This window comes from Populus nigra, chromosome 13, assembly GCF_951802175.1.
Source record: "Populus nigra chromosome 13, ddPopNigr1.1, whole genome shotgun sequence".
Taxonomy (NCBI): Eukaryota; Viridiplantae; Streptophyta; class Magnoliopsida; order Malpighiales; family Salicaceae; genus Populus; species Populus nigra.
Genome location: NC_084864.1, coordinates 2,327,817 through 2,344,557, shown reverse-complemented (window position 1 = coordinate 2,344,557; position 16,741 = coordinate 2,327,817). Strand labels below are relative to the sequence as shown.

At 34.7% G+C, this 16,741-nt stretch overlaps 2 protein-coding genes across 4 annotated transcripts; one reads left to right on the top strand and one right to left on the bottom strand.

Moving 5' to 3' along the window:
- Positions 1-2,651: 2,651 nt before the first annotated feature.
- LOC133671314 (rust resistance kinase Lr10-like) lies at positions 2,652-7,941 on the top strand. Of its 3 annotated transcripts, XM_062092035.1 has the most exons (5): positions 2,652-3,663; positions 4,127-4,171; positions 4,541-4,570; positions 4,672-5,757; positions 6,137-7,941. In XM_062092035.1, exons 1-5 carry the CDS (start codon positions 2,853-2,855, stop codon positions 6,139-6,141), a joined length of 1,977 nt encoding a protein of 658 aa, XP_061948019.1. In that variant the 5' UTR covers positions 2,652-2,852; the 3' UTR covers positions 6,142-7,941. The 3 variants fall into 3 exon arrangements, with proteins under 3 accessions (XP_061948019.1, XP_061948017.1, XP_061948018.1); XM_062092033.1 differs by lacking the exon at positions 6,137-7,941 and having other exon boundaries at positions 2,653-3,663; positions 4,672-6,087; XM_062092034.1 differs by lacking the exons at positions 4,541-4,570; positions 6,137-7,941 and having other exon boundaries at positions 2,653-3,663; positions 4,672-6,087.
- Positions 7,942-10,728: 2,787 nt separating this feature from the next.
- LOC133670740 (putative disease resistance protein At4g10780) lies at positions 10,729-16,063 on the bottom strand. Its single transcript, XM_062091331.1, has 2 exons — positions 15,535-16,063; positions 10,729-14,249 (listed from the first exon to the last, which is right to left on the bottom strand). Exon 2 carries the CDS (start codon positions 14,227-14,229, stop codon positions 10,915-10,917), a length of 3,315 nt encoding a protein of 1,104 aa, XP_061947315.1. The 5' UTR covers positions 14,230-14,249; positions 15,535-16,063; the 3' UTR covers positions 10,729-10,914.
- Positions 16,064-16,741: the final 678 nt, after the last annotated feature.

Here is a 16,741-nt window from a genome sequence, read left to right as displayed (position 1 = left end):
GCATTCATAGTTCTTTCAATAATCTTCTTAGCTAAATGAAATGATAAACACATGATGTAATAGCTATATATTCAGCTTCACATGTTGACAAAGTGACTATGGATGATTGTTGATATTAATGGATGATTGTTGATGCTTATTGATCCTTCCTTCGAGCCTTTTGCACGACCTCTCTTTGGAATGAAATCAATGTTGCTCCATCTATAGGCTCCTCAAAGCCTTTTTCAACCGTCTCTCATACATCTTGGGAACCTAGCCAAGCTTTTACTCGAATACACCAAGTTTTATAGTTGTCCTTTGTCAACCTAGAACATTGAAGCGGGAAGTTTGGATTGACCATGTCAAATAATCAAATCTAAGATCTAATACCACTTGTTGGAAGAAAGAAGAGTGTTGTATAAGATCAAAATAGTAATGCAAAATCAAATACTCAAGAAGAAGATTGAAATGAAGGTATACTTTTATATATTAAGTGTTTCTCTCTAAGCTCTCATAGTTATTCTTTCTCTTTTGTACTACTTAATAATGTTGAATTACAGGCCTTTTTATAGATATAAAGTACTAGACAATCAAGGAATTAAACTAATATAAGAAATTCTTAATCTGAACATAAATTATATTTGGCCGACTGAATCGGTTGATCGTTTCTCAACCAGTCAATTGCTTCAACTTGGTTGTTGTAACATCCTCAAATTATAATGTCATGAAATTTCAAACATTTCTTTATGAATGTCAAGTATTAAATAATATGTCTACGATTATGGAATTTTTATTTTCTTTTTGAAAACTTCGACAGAGTTTCCTCTACTTTTGTTGGTACCAAGTTATCGACAACACTTTTATTATATGTCATTACAACTTCCATCTTGATCCAATCATTCTGGATCACATCCCATTCATCAATCAATCTCTCAATACTTATACTTATCAATATATTCGAGTCTCATAATATCAATTAATTAGTCAACATAAAAGAATTGCTAAAACAAATTGAAAGATAAACAATTTCATCACTAAAGAGTAATAAATGCTAACTAACTACATATATGCATTTAGACTAAATGAATACAATATTAAGATTAAGAGTCATATTGTCTTAAAACATCCAATGTATTCTACATTTTATATTATAAACTTATCTTATCATTTTGAAAATGATTTAGCCATACTAACATCTATACATATATATAATACCTTCATTACATACTACACATCTTCTATTTGATTTTTACATCACAAAGGTTTTCAAAGAAAATGAAGACATATAAATATTACATTTTAAAATGCTAATTCATAAACAGAAAAATCCACCATCTAACGATCTGCATCACCTCGTGGTGTATGTATTTCAACAATAACCACATTAATTAATTTACTCAATATCTTAGTCATATATTAATTATTTTACTCCTAACCTTTGAAATTTAATACTTCTAACTTCAATCAATTAATTTACATAATCTTTTCAAAACTTAAATATCCAGCTAACCCATCTCAATTACCAATAATTCTAACACTTTCATATAATTACCCACAAATTTGGTTATTTTTTCTCGGTTACCAATAAATCCGATAATTCCATCTAGGTTACCAATAAATCCGATAATTCCATCTAAATTACCCATCATCCAGCTAACCACTTTTGTTAGCCAATCAATCTGATAATTCCATATGAATTACCCCATATCCGATTATCCTCTTTGTTAACCAATAAACCGGGTAATTCTCATAATTACCCAAGAAATTCGGGTAACCCATTTTGGTTGCCAAAATCAATCCGGTAATTCTATATGAATTACCTAGCATTCGACTAACCTCTTTTGTTAGCCAATTAATAATTCCGGTAATTTCACATAAATTACTAATAATTCTCATTTGTAGTAATCACTCAATTTATTCATTTACTTCATTCTTTTAGCATCAATTAAATAAACAAATATGTGGTTGTATGTTAAATGATGATGTTATGTTTGAGAATGACTTTTTATCAGAACGAATTAAAAAAAATTTACATGCTTTACGTTTCGGCACGTAAGAAAAATATTAATGAACTAATGATATAATAACATTTGATTGATTTAGGAGTTGTGTCTGGAGTTGGTTATCAGACAAGAGGAGTTGAGTCATCACGAGTAGAAGGTGTAAGTGATTCGTCACCTTATTTTGTAATTATTAGTTTTCCTTAAATATTTATATTGTTTATTTAATTAATGTTAAAAAAAATAAAGCAAATGAATAAATTGAGTGATTATTACCAATAAGAATTATTGATAATTTATGTGAAATTACCGGAATTATGTGAAAGACTGCTTCAACTTATTTAACCTGGTTGCTCTATCTCAACTAGTTGACCGGTTCAACTAATTTCTAGAAATCATTTTACTTTCAACATTTTCACTATCTTTCCCTTACAACCGAAGGAAGCATATCTTGGAATATCTCATGGATTTAGACTGGATTGGGTGTTTTGGTTTTTGATGAGATGCTCCAAGAAAAATATCAGGCTCGCTGGATGTCGTTGTTTGTGGTATTGACAGTTGATGACTTTTTTTTTTACTTTTCAAAGTTAATGATTCTGACATTTCGAAGGAGGTGGGAAATTATCTTCGTCTGTGAAGTAGTGTTGAATGGTGGATCAATAACTCACTGTCTGCTTTGCTACTATTCCTATCCGATGACTCTGACATTTCAAAGGACGACCATGTAGGGGTGTTCTCCTTCACCTTTCATTGCATTATCAGTAGCTTCCACTCCGAAATTCAATAGTTTTTGCTGGAGAAAAAAGAAAAGGAAAAAAGAAGAATAGTTTATGCAAAATTGCGTATACACTGTGTATCACTTCAGCCTTCCCCATGTTTAGAGGAATGAACGTCCTTTTGGCTTGCTACATAGCTTTTCTTTTACAGCTATTAGTCTTCCAAACTTGCCATTCTAGCAACATCACTGCTCATTGTGCTCCTTCATGCGGCAATATCCAAAACATAAGCTACCCTTTCAGACTAAACACTGATCCACAAAGCTGCGGAAACAATAATTATAATCTGACTTGCGAGAACAATATTTCTACAGTATTAAATTTATATTCAGGTAAATACTACGTGCAGGCAATCAACTACGGTAACTTCACAATCCGAGTGGTAGATGCTGGTGTACAAGATAATTGCTGCTCCATCCCTCTTTATTCTTTGGCACCTGATAATTTCAGTGGCGGAGATCCGTACACATGGTATAACTACAAGGAGGTGCCGCCGCCGGAAGTGAGTGAAGGTTTCGTGGACTACTGGGGGCCCCGGTACTTACCTCGGCTATCACTGCCTATGATTTTCATGAGCTGTGAAAATACGGTGAATTCTCCTCTTTATGTGGACACGGCTCCTTACGGCCTTAACTATGGATCAGTAAATTATTCCAACTCTTCTCTTGTGACTCATTCGAATTATGTGACTCTTGGGGGCATGAATGCCTCGGATTTGATGGAACTGTGCAGCATAGAGAAAATATTTTTGCTTCCAAAGAAGAACTACGCAGACAATTACTCCTTTGAAGAAATACACAGTGACCTGGCATATGGGTTTGAGCTTTCATGGTACAACATAAACTGTGAAAATTGCTCAACGGGTTGCTACATCGACAGTGCAGACCGTCGTCGATGCCTTTACAGCGGTATGTAACACTTGATGATTAAGTTGCATCAGATTTTATCAATAAGACCATATATAACTGTGATTTGAGGTGGTTCCATATATTTTCTCTGGCTTACTTTTCAATTTTTCATTTTTTTGGGCATTAGCACAATATTGCACTGTCCCCAGATGTTCATGTACAAATTCTGTGCATCCATTACCCGTGGATCCTACTATAGTGGACTGATCATGAGATTCATTCATGTTCATATTGTAAAAATTCTGACTATAATGTGGTTTAAGGTAGTTGGACAGATTCATTGGTCTTTTGCAATTTCAGGATTGACACAGTGAAACGTTTGGTTCATCTTAACTTGACCATGGATACACATTAATTAGTTCAAGTCACATTATTAAATTGTGTGCGCTCTTTTCTATTTTCTTTCGCATTTACTATTGCGTATACCATTAGATCCTCGTTTCTTAACCTAAAGCTTCAACAGATGATGATGAAAGCTTTTGGCAAATTATACTCTACTATGTGGCAGGTGCGAATTCTTTTTCTACATCTCACCATGTTTGTGTATTCTTACGTGTTTCTTTAAACTGTTAGAAATATTTGAAGAAGAAGAGTAAAAATAGGAATATGAGAAATATGGTGAAAAACAAATCTCATTTATATTAGACTAAACTCTGCTAAGAGAGGAAGTCCTACTAGACTTGGCCTTAGACTTACAATATTCTGAATATATATTTATATTAGTTTAAAAATAGGAATATTTATATTAGTTTAGGAAAACTAAAAAACACTTTAAATGTAGACTTCAAAATTAATTCCAACATAAACGACATATTTCTGAAATAAAGATTGTTGTTTCTTGAATAGTAATTGTAATTTTGTTCACCATTTTCTGCAGTTTCCCTCTTCTATATACCCATTTTAATTGGTAAGAGATTCCTTCATTTCTTTAGTTTCGCAACAAATTTCTAGTGGAGATAACAAATAAGATCACAAAACTTGATTGTTTTCTGGAAATTTCCTACACAGCACTACTTCATGGGCTAAATGTTGTTTGTGGGACTCCATGTGTGATTATATTTTTGATCTACAAATGGGGAAGGAGACATTTATCAGTATACGATACAGTTGAACAATTCCTACAGAGTCAGAATAACCTGATGCCAGTAAGGTATTCCTACTCAGATATTAGGAAGATTACTAGAGGTTTCAAGGACAAATTGGGTGAAGGAGGCTTTGGTACAGTTTACAAAGGAAAGCTTCGCAGTGGGCGTTTTGCAGCGGTAAAATTGTTGGGAAAATCGAAAGCTAATGGACAGGATTTCATAAATGAAGTTGCTACTATAGGAAGGATTCACCATACTAATGTGGTGCAGCTAATCGGATTTTGCGCCGAAGGATCAAAGCGTGCTCTTGTATATGATTTCATGCCTAATGGATCTCTTGATAGACACTTGTTTTCTCAAGAAGGATCAATCTCTTTAAGCTGGCAAAAACTGCATCAGATTTCCCTTGGAGTGGCTCGTGGTATCGACTATCTTCATTTAGGCTGTGACATGCAAATACTGCATTTTGATATCAAGCCTCACAACATTCTTCTTGACGAAAATTTCACTGCAAAAGTCTCTGACTTCGGGCTCGCTAGGTTGTACCCAACGAATGGCAGCATCACATCTCTTACTGCAGCAAGGGGCACCATAGGATACATGGCTCCTGAACTGTTCTACAAAAACATTGGACGCGTCTCATATAAAGCTGATGTTTATAGCTTTGGAATGCTGCTGTTGGAAATGGCAGGCAAAAGGAAGAATGTAAACGCGTTGGCAGAAAATTCAAGTCAAATCTACTGGCCATATTGGGTTCATGACCAAGTATCTGATGGAAAGGCCATAGAAATCGGAGACGATGCCACGGAGGAAGAACGTAAGATCGTCAAGAAGATGATTATGGTTGGATTGTGGTGTATACAAATGAAACCCATGGATCGGCCTACAATGAAGAATGTTGTGGAAATGCTTGAAGGAGATTTGGAAAACTTGCAATTGCCTCCTAAGCCTGTCTTCAATCTAGATGTGACGCCACCAAACTTCGAAGGAGAGTCATCATCGTTGTCAGGTGATTCTACCGAAGCAACCAGTTTGGTTGAAAATGCATACTAAGTGATATGATGTGGAATGCTCTGCTTACATGCAGGGAAAATGATAGAATAATGGTGCTTTCGGACTTGGTTATTATGATTTAGTCTGCAAACATTATGATAATTTGCAATACTTGCTTTTATCTGATTTGTGTTTAGCTAATTTAGAGTTCAAGCTGCGGCTTGTTTCTTCGGTGTGGTCTATATAATCATGATACAAAGATGTTCTGTATTGTGTTTAACTATCAGATTTCCACTCTCTTTGGCAATCATAGCAGTTAGCGAGGATGGTACATCCTCCATGATAACTGTTAATTACATGTTCCACATATTAATTATCGTATTTGTCTCCAGCAGAGTAATATTTTGGCTGCAAATTAACAAGAGACTATCATAGGGATTATATAAACAAGTTGATGCATGAAAAGACGAGTCTCTATTTATAGGTAGCCACTACAAGTAGCTTCGGAGACCACAAATACAAGGCAAGTCTCTCTAGTAATCCTTCCACTACAAGTAGCTTCGGAGATAGAAAATAGCGATTTATTTGCTATCATAGGGATGATTCTGAACAGAAATCTTCTCTTTCTCCAGAAAACGAAAAAACGAAAGGTAGAGAGGAGACAATGAAGCTTGCTTACCGGTCTTGGCATTTCACCAGAGAGCTCTGCTTCTAACTGTGAAATGCGTCTTCTTGTGGGCAAGAGGCAAGGTCTTCAAAAATGCTCAACTGTGTTCAACAAACTTTCAGGATCTACTTCAATTTTCTTAAGAGAATGGGAAATAGTGACAATCAATTTACACCCATTTGTTCTACGAGATATTCCCACTTTCTCAGGATGAAAATCATCCCACAAGTCATCAAGAATGATGACATGGTTTTGTATCACACTCAATGCTGTCCATAGCTCCCCAGCTCTACTCGTCACATCTTTTCCTTTCGGAAGACATAAACCAAAAGCTTCGGCAATGAGATCCTGCGATGCATGAATGCTAAATTCTTGTGACATAGTAATCCAACAAACATGAAAAAAAAAATGTATGGTTTCTCTTGAAGCTGATTATGGATATGTGCAGCCAAAGTTGTCTTTCCCACTCCCCCATCCCGTACATGCCAATGCATGAGACCTCACCATTCAACAACCAAGACCAGACATCCTTCATATTTCTTTCAATAGCTTGGCCCCCTAGCTTCGTTGTCGGGAATACATATCTTTTAGTCCTACGTCGCTTATGTACAGGCCTTTTAGAATAGCTTACCGTGTAAATTCTCAAGTCATGTTCTCTATATAAATTCTTAACAAAACATCCCTCGTTGATGAGGATGAGATGTTATTCCCGATCATTTCAAATGCCTGACATGTTTTCTCTGTTCTCTTTCTAGTCTCGGGTTCATCTGGCATAAGTACAACAGGAGCTCTAGGTTCCTCAACCATCTCAGTCTCCCCCCTGATCCAGATATCCATCCATCCTAGGCCCCCATCAAAAAGAGGAGGTTCTTCTTGTTCCATTTCTAAACACCGCACAGGAGTTGAAGCTGCATTAATTGCCTCGTTATTGCTTGAACTTGGCACGCTCTTATCTACAGGCCTGTTAGAAGAGCTTCCTCTCTCAGCAACAGACTGCATCAATTCCCAAGTCATGTTCTCTATACCATTGCTTAACTCAACATCGTTCATCAAGGAAGATGAGATGTTATTCATATCCATTTCAAATGCTTGACCTGCTGGCTCTGTTCCCAATCCAGTCTCAGGTGCATCAGGCATGAGTATGCTAGGAACCATGGTCTCCTCATCAGTAAGCACAATCTCTCCCCCAATCATCCTATCCATCCGCACCAATCCATCATCAAAAAGAGGTTGTCCTTCTTTACTGTAGACAGCACGCCAACATTGCAAACGATGAGAAAGAGCACGATCCATAGATGGAGAGAAAGCAATAGGCCAAGAAAAGAGAAAGCAGTAGAGATGACCTTGAGAGCAGTATGTTCACAGATGGAGACGGATGAGAATGAGACTAACGAACAACCTTTAAGTTTAAAATTTTTATATATGTATAGTATTCATTATCGGTTGTTTTAATTATACTCAAACAATAACTGTTTATAAAACATTTAATTCATTCGGATTGGTTTAGTAGAGTATTTATCAGTTGAGGTGAAACTGTAATCTATACCTCCAGATGTTAGAAAGATACGTCGTTTTTAACAGAGTATTTATCAGTTGGCTAGACGACAATAGCACATTACAAGTTAGGATAATGCAGCCGGGCTTTTAGAAATAAAAGGTTATGAGCATTCATGAATGGATTTGATCTTCTACTTAGATGGTCTAACAGATTTTTTTATGTATAACAGAAAAATAAAACAAAACCTAAACTTAATAGAAGGTTTGATTATTTCGTTAATATCTTAAAATTAAGATATATGGAGATCCGGTTGTTGAATCAAACTTAAAAAAATTTAAGTGATTAAAAAGGCAGTTTTCCTACAAGAAGCGATTGTGTACCTTTTTACACTGATTGATCTTTTAATATTAGGTTTCAAGCCTGGATACCCTTCTTTGGGTCAATTTTGTTATTTTTCCTTAGGGTATGTCAAAGTTCTTGCATTAATGTAGGTTTTGTTTTATTTTTCTTAAAAATTTTGGACTTTGAGTTATCTCTCGGTAAAGCTAGATTAAAAAGGCAATTCTCCTAGACACTTAGACTTGGTATTACGTCAAGTCTAGGATAGCGTGGTTTAGGTACACATGTTAAACCCAAAACGCTTGAACTTAATAGTTAGTCAAGCTCAAGATAACATGAGTAGGTAGCGTGGGCCTAACACGCATGTGAGACTCAAGGTAGCGTGGGTCTGGCATGCATGTTTAGACTTGACAGTCAGCCACGTTCAAGATAATGATTATCCTCCCTTGACATGTCTAGGGGAATGACTAACCTCAGGGAAGAACTTGATCTCTATAGGTTTAGCAAAATTTAACGTTTTAAACTCTAATCTTCCTACATATTTTTAGATGTATAAAAGTTTTTCAAAGACCCACCATATTCCTATCAGATAGGAGATATTTATCCTTCATTAAATATTATCAAGATAATTACACTGCTGGCTCTCTTTTTTATAAAAGAACAAGATTTGTAGGTTATAAATACATATTGAAAGCTCCATAACAAAGGTTTACGATCTCCAATTTTCTACAGCATTTATATTTTCAGAGTATTTTTTTAGAATATTCTTGTATTTTATTTCTATCAAAAGATACTAACTTTATCATCGGAAGATCTTTAAACCTCCCAATTAAAATTATTTTATTGCAGGTATCCAAGATCTTCTTGGTGAATTTAAAATACTTTAGATTAAAAAAAATCCAAATATTTTAACATATTAATAAACCACTATCCCTGACATCAAATACCTTTTTATTTTATATTCTTGAATTTTTAAACTTCATCATCTTCATATTTCTTTCAAACGCTTGGCCCACTAGCTTCACTGCCAGCAATACGTATCTTCTAGTCCAAGAACACTTGTGTACAGGCCTTTCTAGAGGAGCATCCTCTCTCACTAAATGACTGATGTGCTTGCTTTGTTCTTTGTCTAGCCTCGGGTTCATTTCTTAGTCCATTTCTTAATTTGTGTTTGGTATGCATTATAGATACTTTTTTAAATAATTTTAATTGAAAATAAATCAAACAATATTTTTTAATTTTATTTTTAATATTAGTAAATCAAAATAATTGATAAATACTTAAATAATACAACTGAGATGCTTTTTTAAATAAAAACTAATTTTAGAAATATTTTAAAAGTCTTGAAAAACAAATGAAATCACGAAAACAAACACTTCTAGGACTTGTTTATTTTTGTGTTTTAAAAGTATTTTTAAAAAAAATTAATTATTTTTATTTGTTTAAAATTAAAACACGTCAATTACAAGATATTAAGTAATCGAAGAAAACATATCCAAGTTTAACATCATAAAATAATAATAAATTAGTTCATTGTATAGAGAACAGTAAATTTGTCTTAATAAAAAATTAAATGAAATCAATCATATGAAAGTGAAATAAAACAATAAGTGATGCCTAATCCTTTGATCTCCCAACAACAATCTTTTAGCAATATTTTGTTGAAAAAGTGTACCTCTAATCTTACAGTCTTTGTTTTTTAGTTTTATTGTCTTCATTAATTTGTATTCTATCATTTGAGTTTTCAGACTTGTAGGTAAACATAAATGCATCTGGCAACAATTTCTCTAAGTTTTTTGTTTTTTTTATTGAATCTATGAAGAGAATTTCAAGAATTTAATTACGATGGACCATTGTTCTAAAACCACAATATATATAAAGGTAAAAAGACATTGGAAGCAAGTAGCGGCTGTGCATATATACCTTTATAGCTGGATAGTATATTAATTCTTGATTAAGAAGAGTAGGGGAAAAAAAACAAGGTATTTATATGTTAGGGTTATGAAAGAAAAACTTTATTAATATACTTACTGTTTACGTAAAGTTAAAATTCTATATAATAGTTGATCCAAGAGTTACTCATGGATCGACACACCAAATAAAAAACTTTTAATTTATTTTAGATTATATATACACACTTACTAGTTTCATTACGATAATTATTTGAACATCAAGTTATGTATATAGGTATAGTTGAGGTGATTTTTTTTTATTAATATAGTTGTTCGAGTTAGCTTGTGCGCATATCGACTAATTAATTTTATAAACTCTAAAAATAATGACCGTGTAAATTTTTAATAATTCTGCAATTTATAAAATTCAATTTCGGGTGATATTGCTTCCCTTGAAAGTTGTCATAAACAACATTATTAATGACCCTCCACTAAAAATAAATAAATAAATAATTGCTAGCATTTTTCCAACTTTTTAGCCAGTCAAGTTCCATTTGATGCGCTAATAAAAAGTATGGATACTGTAGCAAATGATTCTTAAAACATTGTGCTTGGATCCAACACTAGGGAAGTAACACTTGTTCTTCTCTGCCTTGGAGCAAATCAATTAAAGCCACGAGAAGTTACAGCGCACTTGTTAGCCGACAACGGTTTGACTATGAAAACATTTGTTTTAATCCTAATTTCATCCCCGGAATACTAGCAAATGGCTAGAAATCATAAAACATTCTCAACTGTGTTCAACAAACTTTCAGGATCTACTTCAATTTTCTTAAGAGAACGGAAAATAGTGAACGGGATCCTCGTTAGCTGCGGGCAATCACCCACAGTAATTTCTTCAAGAGAATTGCATTGAAGTCTACCAGAATAAATGCTTTTCAAATTCGGCAATTTCTTCAATACCAAAACCCTCAGTCGAATACCAGAATAACGCACCATTCCATGTACAAAATCTTCACCACTTCCCATTATCTCCTGCATGTTGTAACAATCTTCGACTACAATCACTTCCAATCGGAGTTCAGACAATAACCAAGGAGGGAGCAGCACCTTCATCCTATGACATTTATGTATCACGATCTCTCTGAGATACCAAGAGACAAAAAGATCAGCCATGGGAGTATCACGAGCAGGCGGCATTAACCATGTTCCAAAAAGGTCTTCTAAGATTATCAAACCATCAAGGTGTAGAATCTCAAGCCCTCGAATCCCATCAATTTCACATGATGGACATACGCGCCTCATGTTTTGACAACTCACAAAAACTACTTTTGTAATGAAGCGCGGGAACAGACAAACTGCATTGTCAATCATGAGGTCATAAAACCAAGCCTCTTTAACTAACCCTGACTTCGATCTTGTATAATTTAGATCTTCGAGTGAAGAGAAACAAGGTCGTCCTACAGTAACCTTGCAAGCAATTATTGAAAATCTCCGTCCAGATTGGAAAAATCCGAAATCGTCTAGATGACGGAAGTTGCATTCCAAAGTTTCCAAATCATATAATCTGGAAACTTCATCTCCTCTAACTGAGAGAACAACTTCAGGTTTCTGATGAAGCTTGAGGAACTGTAATTTTGAGAGTTTGGGTAAAATACCCGACCGTAAAACACGCACCCCGCTTCCATCAAGATTAAGATACCTGAGGTCCTTCAGCCTTTCCATTCCCTCGGGCAAATCTTCAAGTCCAGTGTAACTGAGATCCAACTTCTCCAATGCCTTAAGCTTTGCTAATGATGGTACATAACTCAGCTTTGCACACCATCCCAGCAACAATGCAGTGAGACTCGACAGATGACAAATAGAATCTGGCAACTTCTCTATATCTGTGTCGGAAAGATCAAGAACCTTGAGTCCGATGAGGAGCTGGAAAAAAGAATCCTCAACCGAATTCAATTTATAGTTTCTGCATAACAATAATGTTGAGAGACGGGGGCACATTGGTGAAAAGTCTGGAAGAATATTCTCGATTCTATTTTCCATGAGTGAAACTCTTAACAGTTCCTCTCTCCACGATCTTACACCGGGTAATTCTGTTAGTTGTGCACCTGCTTGAACCATAGCTCCCCCACTTTCGTTCAATATTTTCCAAGCCATATCCCAAATCAAATCATGCATCTTGACATATCTGTAATCTTCATCGTCCCTGGAACCTTCTAATAAGCTGGCATCTTCAAGTTGATCAAGCATGGTATGGCCCCCATCAAAATGTGCATCCCTACTCCCCATTTCTTTGACTATACCCTCGTCAATCAAATACTCTATCAAGTCCTCTCTCAAGATGATCTTGCCTTTTGGAAATAGTGTGATATGTAAGAAGCACTCTTGTAGGGCTGAATCGTTCAACTGAGCATAGCTAAATTTCAATACTCGAAATACATTGGCTTCCATCTCACCTGGTCCAACTTCTAATCTTTTCAGTTTTAGCAATGCATCTCTCCAACGATATTCAAAAGCCACTCCCTTCATGCTTCGAGCCATTGTCATGATTCCAAGGGGCAAACCATCACACTCCTTCACAATAGACTCTGCGATCTCAGGATAAAGTGCACCACCACGCCCTAATCTGTATATGAACAGATCCCAAGCCTCACCCTTAGAAAGAGGCTCCACTTTGATTATCCTTTGGCAATCCATTTTTCGACATATCTCCAGTGATCTCGTTGTGAGAATCAACTTCCACCCGTCTGTTCTAAGAGGTATTCCCACTTCATCAGGAAGAAAATGACCCCACAAATTATCAAGAATTAAAAAACCTTTTTTTTTCACATTCAACTGTGTCAATAGCTCCCCAGTTCTCACCATCGCATCATTTTCATCCAAAGGTTTTAAATCCAAAACCTCAGCAATGCGACCCTGCAATGCATGAATGCTAAAATCTTGTGACATAGTAATCCAACGAACAGGATGAAACATGCCTAGTTTCTCGTGAAGCTGATTATGGATATGTGCAGCCAAAGCTGTCTTTCCCACCCCCCCCATCCCACAAATGCCAATGCATGAGACCTCATCATCCAACAACGACGACCAGACATCATTCATGTTTTTTTCCACAGCTTGGCCCACTAGCTTTGTTGTCGGCAATACATATCTTCTTGGCAATACATATCTTCCAGTCCTACGTTTCTTTTGTACAGGCCTTTTAGAAAAGGGTCGTCTCTCAACAGCAGACTGCATCAATTTTGGACTCTCAATAGCATCCCACAATGATGAGTACATGGACCACTTTTCACGAAACAGATGTGCTTGCTCTGTTCTTTGTCTAGTCCCAGGTTCATCTGGCATAAGAACGACAGGAGCTCTAGGTTCCTCGACAAGCTCAGTCTCCCCCCCAATCAGAAAACCCTTCCGTCCTCGTTCATCCAAAACAGGTTGTTCCTCTTGTTCCATTTCTAAGCCCCACAAAGCAGTTGAAGCTGCATTAATTCCCTCGTTATTGCTTGAACTTGGCACACTCTTATCGACAGGCATTTTAGAACAGCTTCCTCTCTCGGTAACAGCCTGGATCAATTCCCGACTCTCTATACCACTGCTTAACTCAACATTTCTCATCAATGAATATGGGATGTTATTCATATCCATTTCAAATGGTTGATCTGCTGGCTCTATTCCCAATCCAGTCTCAGGTGCATCAGGCATAAGCATGCTAGGAACCATGGTCTCCTCAGCAAGCCAAATCTCTTCCCCAGTCAAGCTATCCATCAATGGAAATTCATCCACAAGAGGTTGTCCCTGTTGTTGCATTTCTAAATCTTGCGCAGGATCTGAATCTGCACTAACTATTATATTATTGCTTGAACTTGGCATACTCCCACGCATTCTGTCAGGAAGCTTATCAAACGCTGCTCGTTGAACATCTGGAGTTACGTTTTCACAAATTTTAACACCACCACGTCCAACTCTTGCCAGATGACATTTCATCCTTGTAGCTTTAGTATCTTTAGCCAATTTCTTCTCACAAAATTTGCACTTCCATAAACCATCATCCATTTTCTCAAAATAATCCCGAAATGGATCGCTTCCTCCAACCATTTTTTCTTCTGTGTCCCTACCTACAGACATAACAAAGAACTTTCAGAATATTGAATTAAAATGGAACTTAAACTAATTGAAAAAAAGCAGCAGCTAAGTTTAACATAAAAAAAAATTGATTACAAGTGTTTCACTGTCTGAACCGAAGTCAAGTTAAACCACTCCAAAGCATAGTTATCAAACCCCACTTGGGATTGACCCGGCCAAGAGGCCGGGTCCCGGGTTTTACGAGTCAACCCGAAAAAATTAAAAAATATTAAAAGTTTTAATATTTTATATGGAAAAATTAAAAAACAAATCCATATAAATATAGACTATACATGTTGTAAATAATAAAGTTTAAAATAATATTTTAAAAAAAAATTATTCCACATTAAAAAAACATAATTTTTTTCTTTTGAATATAAAGTATATTTACTAAAAAGTTTTAAATTTCACGATGAAAAAATATTATATTATTTTTGTGAACATGAAATATATATATTAAAAAATTATAAATACCACATTCAAAAAATATTATATTATTTTTGTGAACATGAAATATATATATTAAAAAATTATAAATACCACATTCAAAAAATATTATATTATTTTTTAAAGTTAAAATATTTAAATCAAAAAGTTTTTTATTTCATATTAAAAAAACATAACTGTTTTCTTGTAGATATGAAGTATATATAGTAAAAAGTTTCAAATTTAATGTTGCAGAAATAAAATATTTTTCTAATATTTATATAATGAATTTAAAAAAGTATTATAAATAACTAAAAAAATATAAAAAAAACCACATTTAAAAAAAAATTATCATTTGAATTAACTGGATCATGGACCGACCCGGGTCAATTAAATTTTACTGGTTGTTTTACCTATCTGTTTTTTAATAAATCTGGATCAATCCAGCCACCAGATCAACCTGACTGGATTTTACTGGTTGTTTTACCTATCTGTTTTTTAATAAATCTGGATCAATCCAGTCACTAAATCAACCTGCCTGGTCCGGGTTTAATAAATATAGTTCGAAGATCAAAGTGTTCTTTTCTTTTTACTTTCCCAATAAGTCTACAACTGGTCATATCAGTAATTTTAATAACCAGTATGTTTCTTTTTGCTTAGAAGAATCAAACTACATAAATGTGATTCGAAGATCAAAGTGTTCTTTTCTTTTTACTTTCCCAATAATTCTATAACTGGTCATATCAGTAATTTAATAACCAGTATGTTTCCTTTTGCTTAGAAAAATCAAACTACATGAGTTGGAAAAGAAATGGTATGAAATTAGAGCTAAAATTAATCAAACTTAATTACCTGAGCAGCAGAAGCAGCAAGATGTTATCCAATGATTTGATTAAATCAGAAGAAAGAAGATGGACGGGGAAGAGTAAGTGTGTTGGAGACGAGTGATAGAGCTTAACGGCTTGCGTGGTTGTGGATAAGGATAGATTACAGTCTGAGAAGCAGATGACAGTGAAAAAAAGTTAAGTGGACTTCTGTCGTTCATGGATGTCAATGGACATGTTGTTGGTCTTCCAGGAAGCGGATCCGGCGAGGGGTGCTCTAGTGAAGGCGTGGGGGTAGGCGGTGGCTGATGATAGTCTCCTCGTGTGGTGGACAGCACGCCAACTTTGCAAACGATGAGAAAGAGCACGATCCACCACAAAACAGCAGAAGAGAAAGCAGTAGGCCGAGAGAAGAAAAGGGAGCAGGGGCAGAGTTGACCGAGAGAGGGGCAGAGCTGACCTGGAGAGCGGTATCTTCACAAATGGAGAGGCTTGTGTCTTCGTAGCAGGAAGAAAAAAGAGAGAGGATGAGAGACAACTGAGAGGGAGACTACCTGTTTGTTTGGTGGTTTTGGATAGTGGTTTCAAAAAAGTAAAAAAATTAATTAATTTTGAGAAAATTAATTATTTATATTATTTATAATATATAGATTTTTATTTTTTTCCTTTCCTATGAATCATAATAGTGATAATTTTTAAAATTTAAAATTTGATTTTTAACGTCATTAAACTTAAATTAAAACGTAATTAAATTATTTTTTTTAGCAAAGGATTGAATTTAAAACTAAAAAACTGAAGTATAAAAGAAGGATGATAGGAAACGAGGTCAAATTTATTTGTGAAGTATATTTGTGTCCCTTATATTTTTTTATTATAAGATAATTCATTCTTTGTATTTTTAATAATTTTATTTTGATCATAAACTTTATTTTCATTATTTTTTAATTATTAATGGGTGAGAGTTAAGAAAAAGGATGGCTGGAATCCTTTTTAGAGAGAGAAAAATATTATTTCTTCGATTCCAACTACCAAAACATTAGATTTTTGTTCCAAATAGTTTTATATGATGAAGAAAGTTTAACTTGAATGTTTTTTTTTCTTAGAAGTGCCTAAAAAACCAAATATGGGATTAGAAAAAAATTGATTTCTAAATTGATTTTGAATTTTTGACCGATTTTTTATGCTTTTAGAGGTTAAGGATTGATTTAAAAATGTTATTAGGATAATTTCTATGT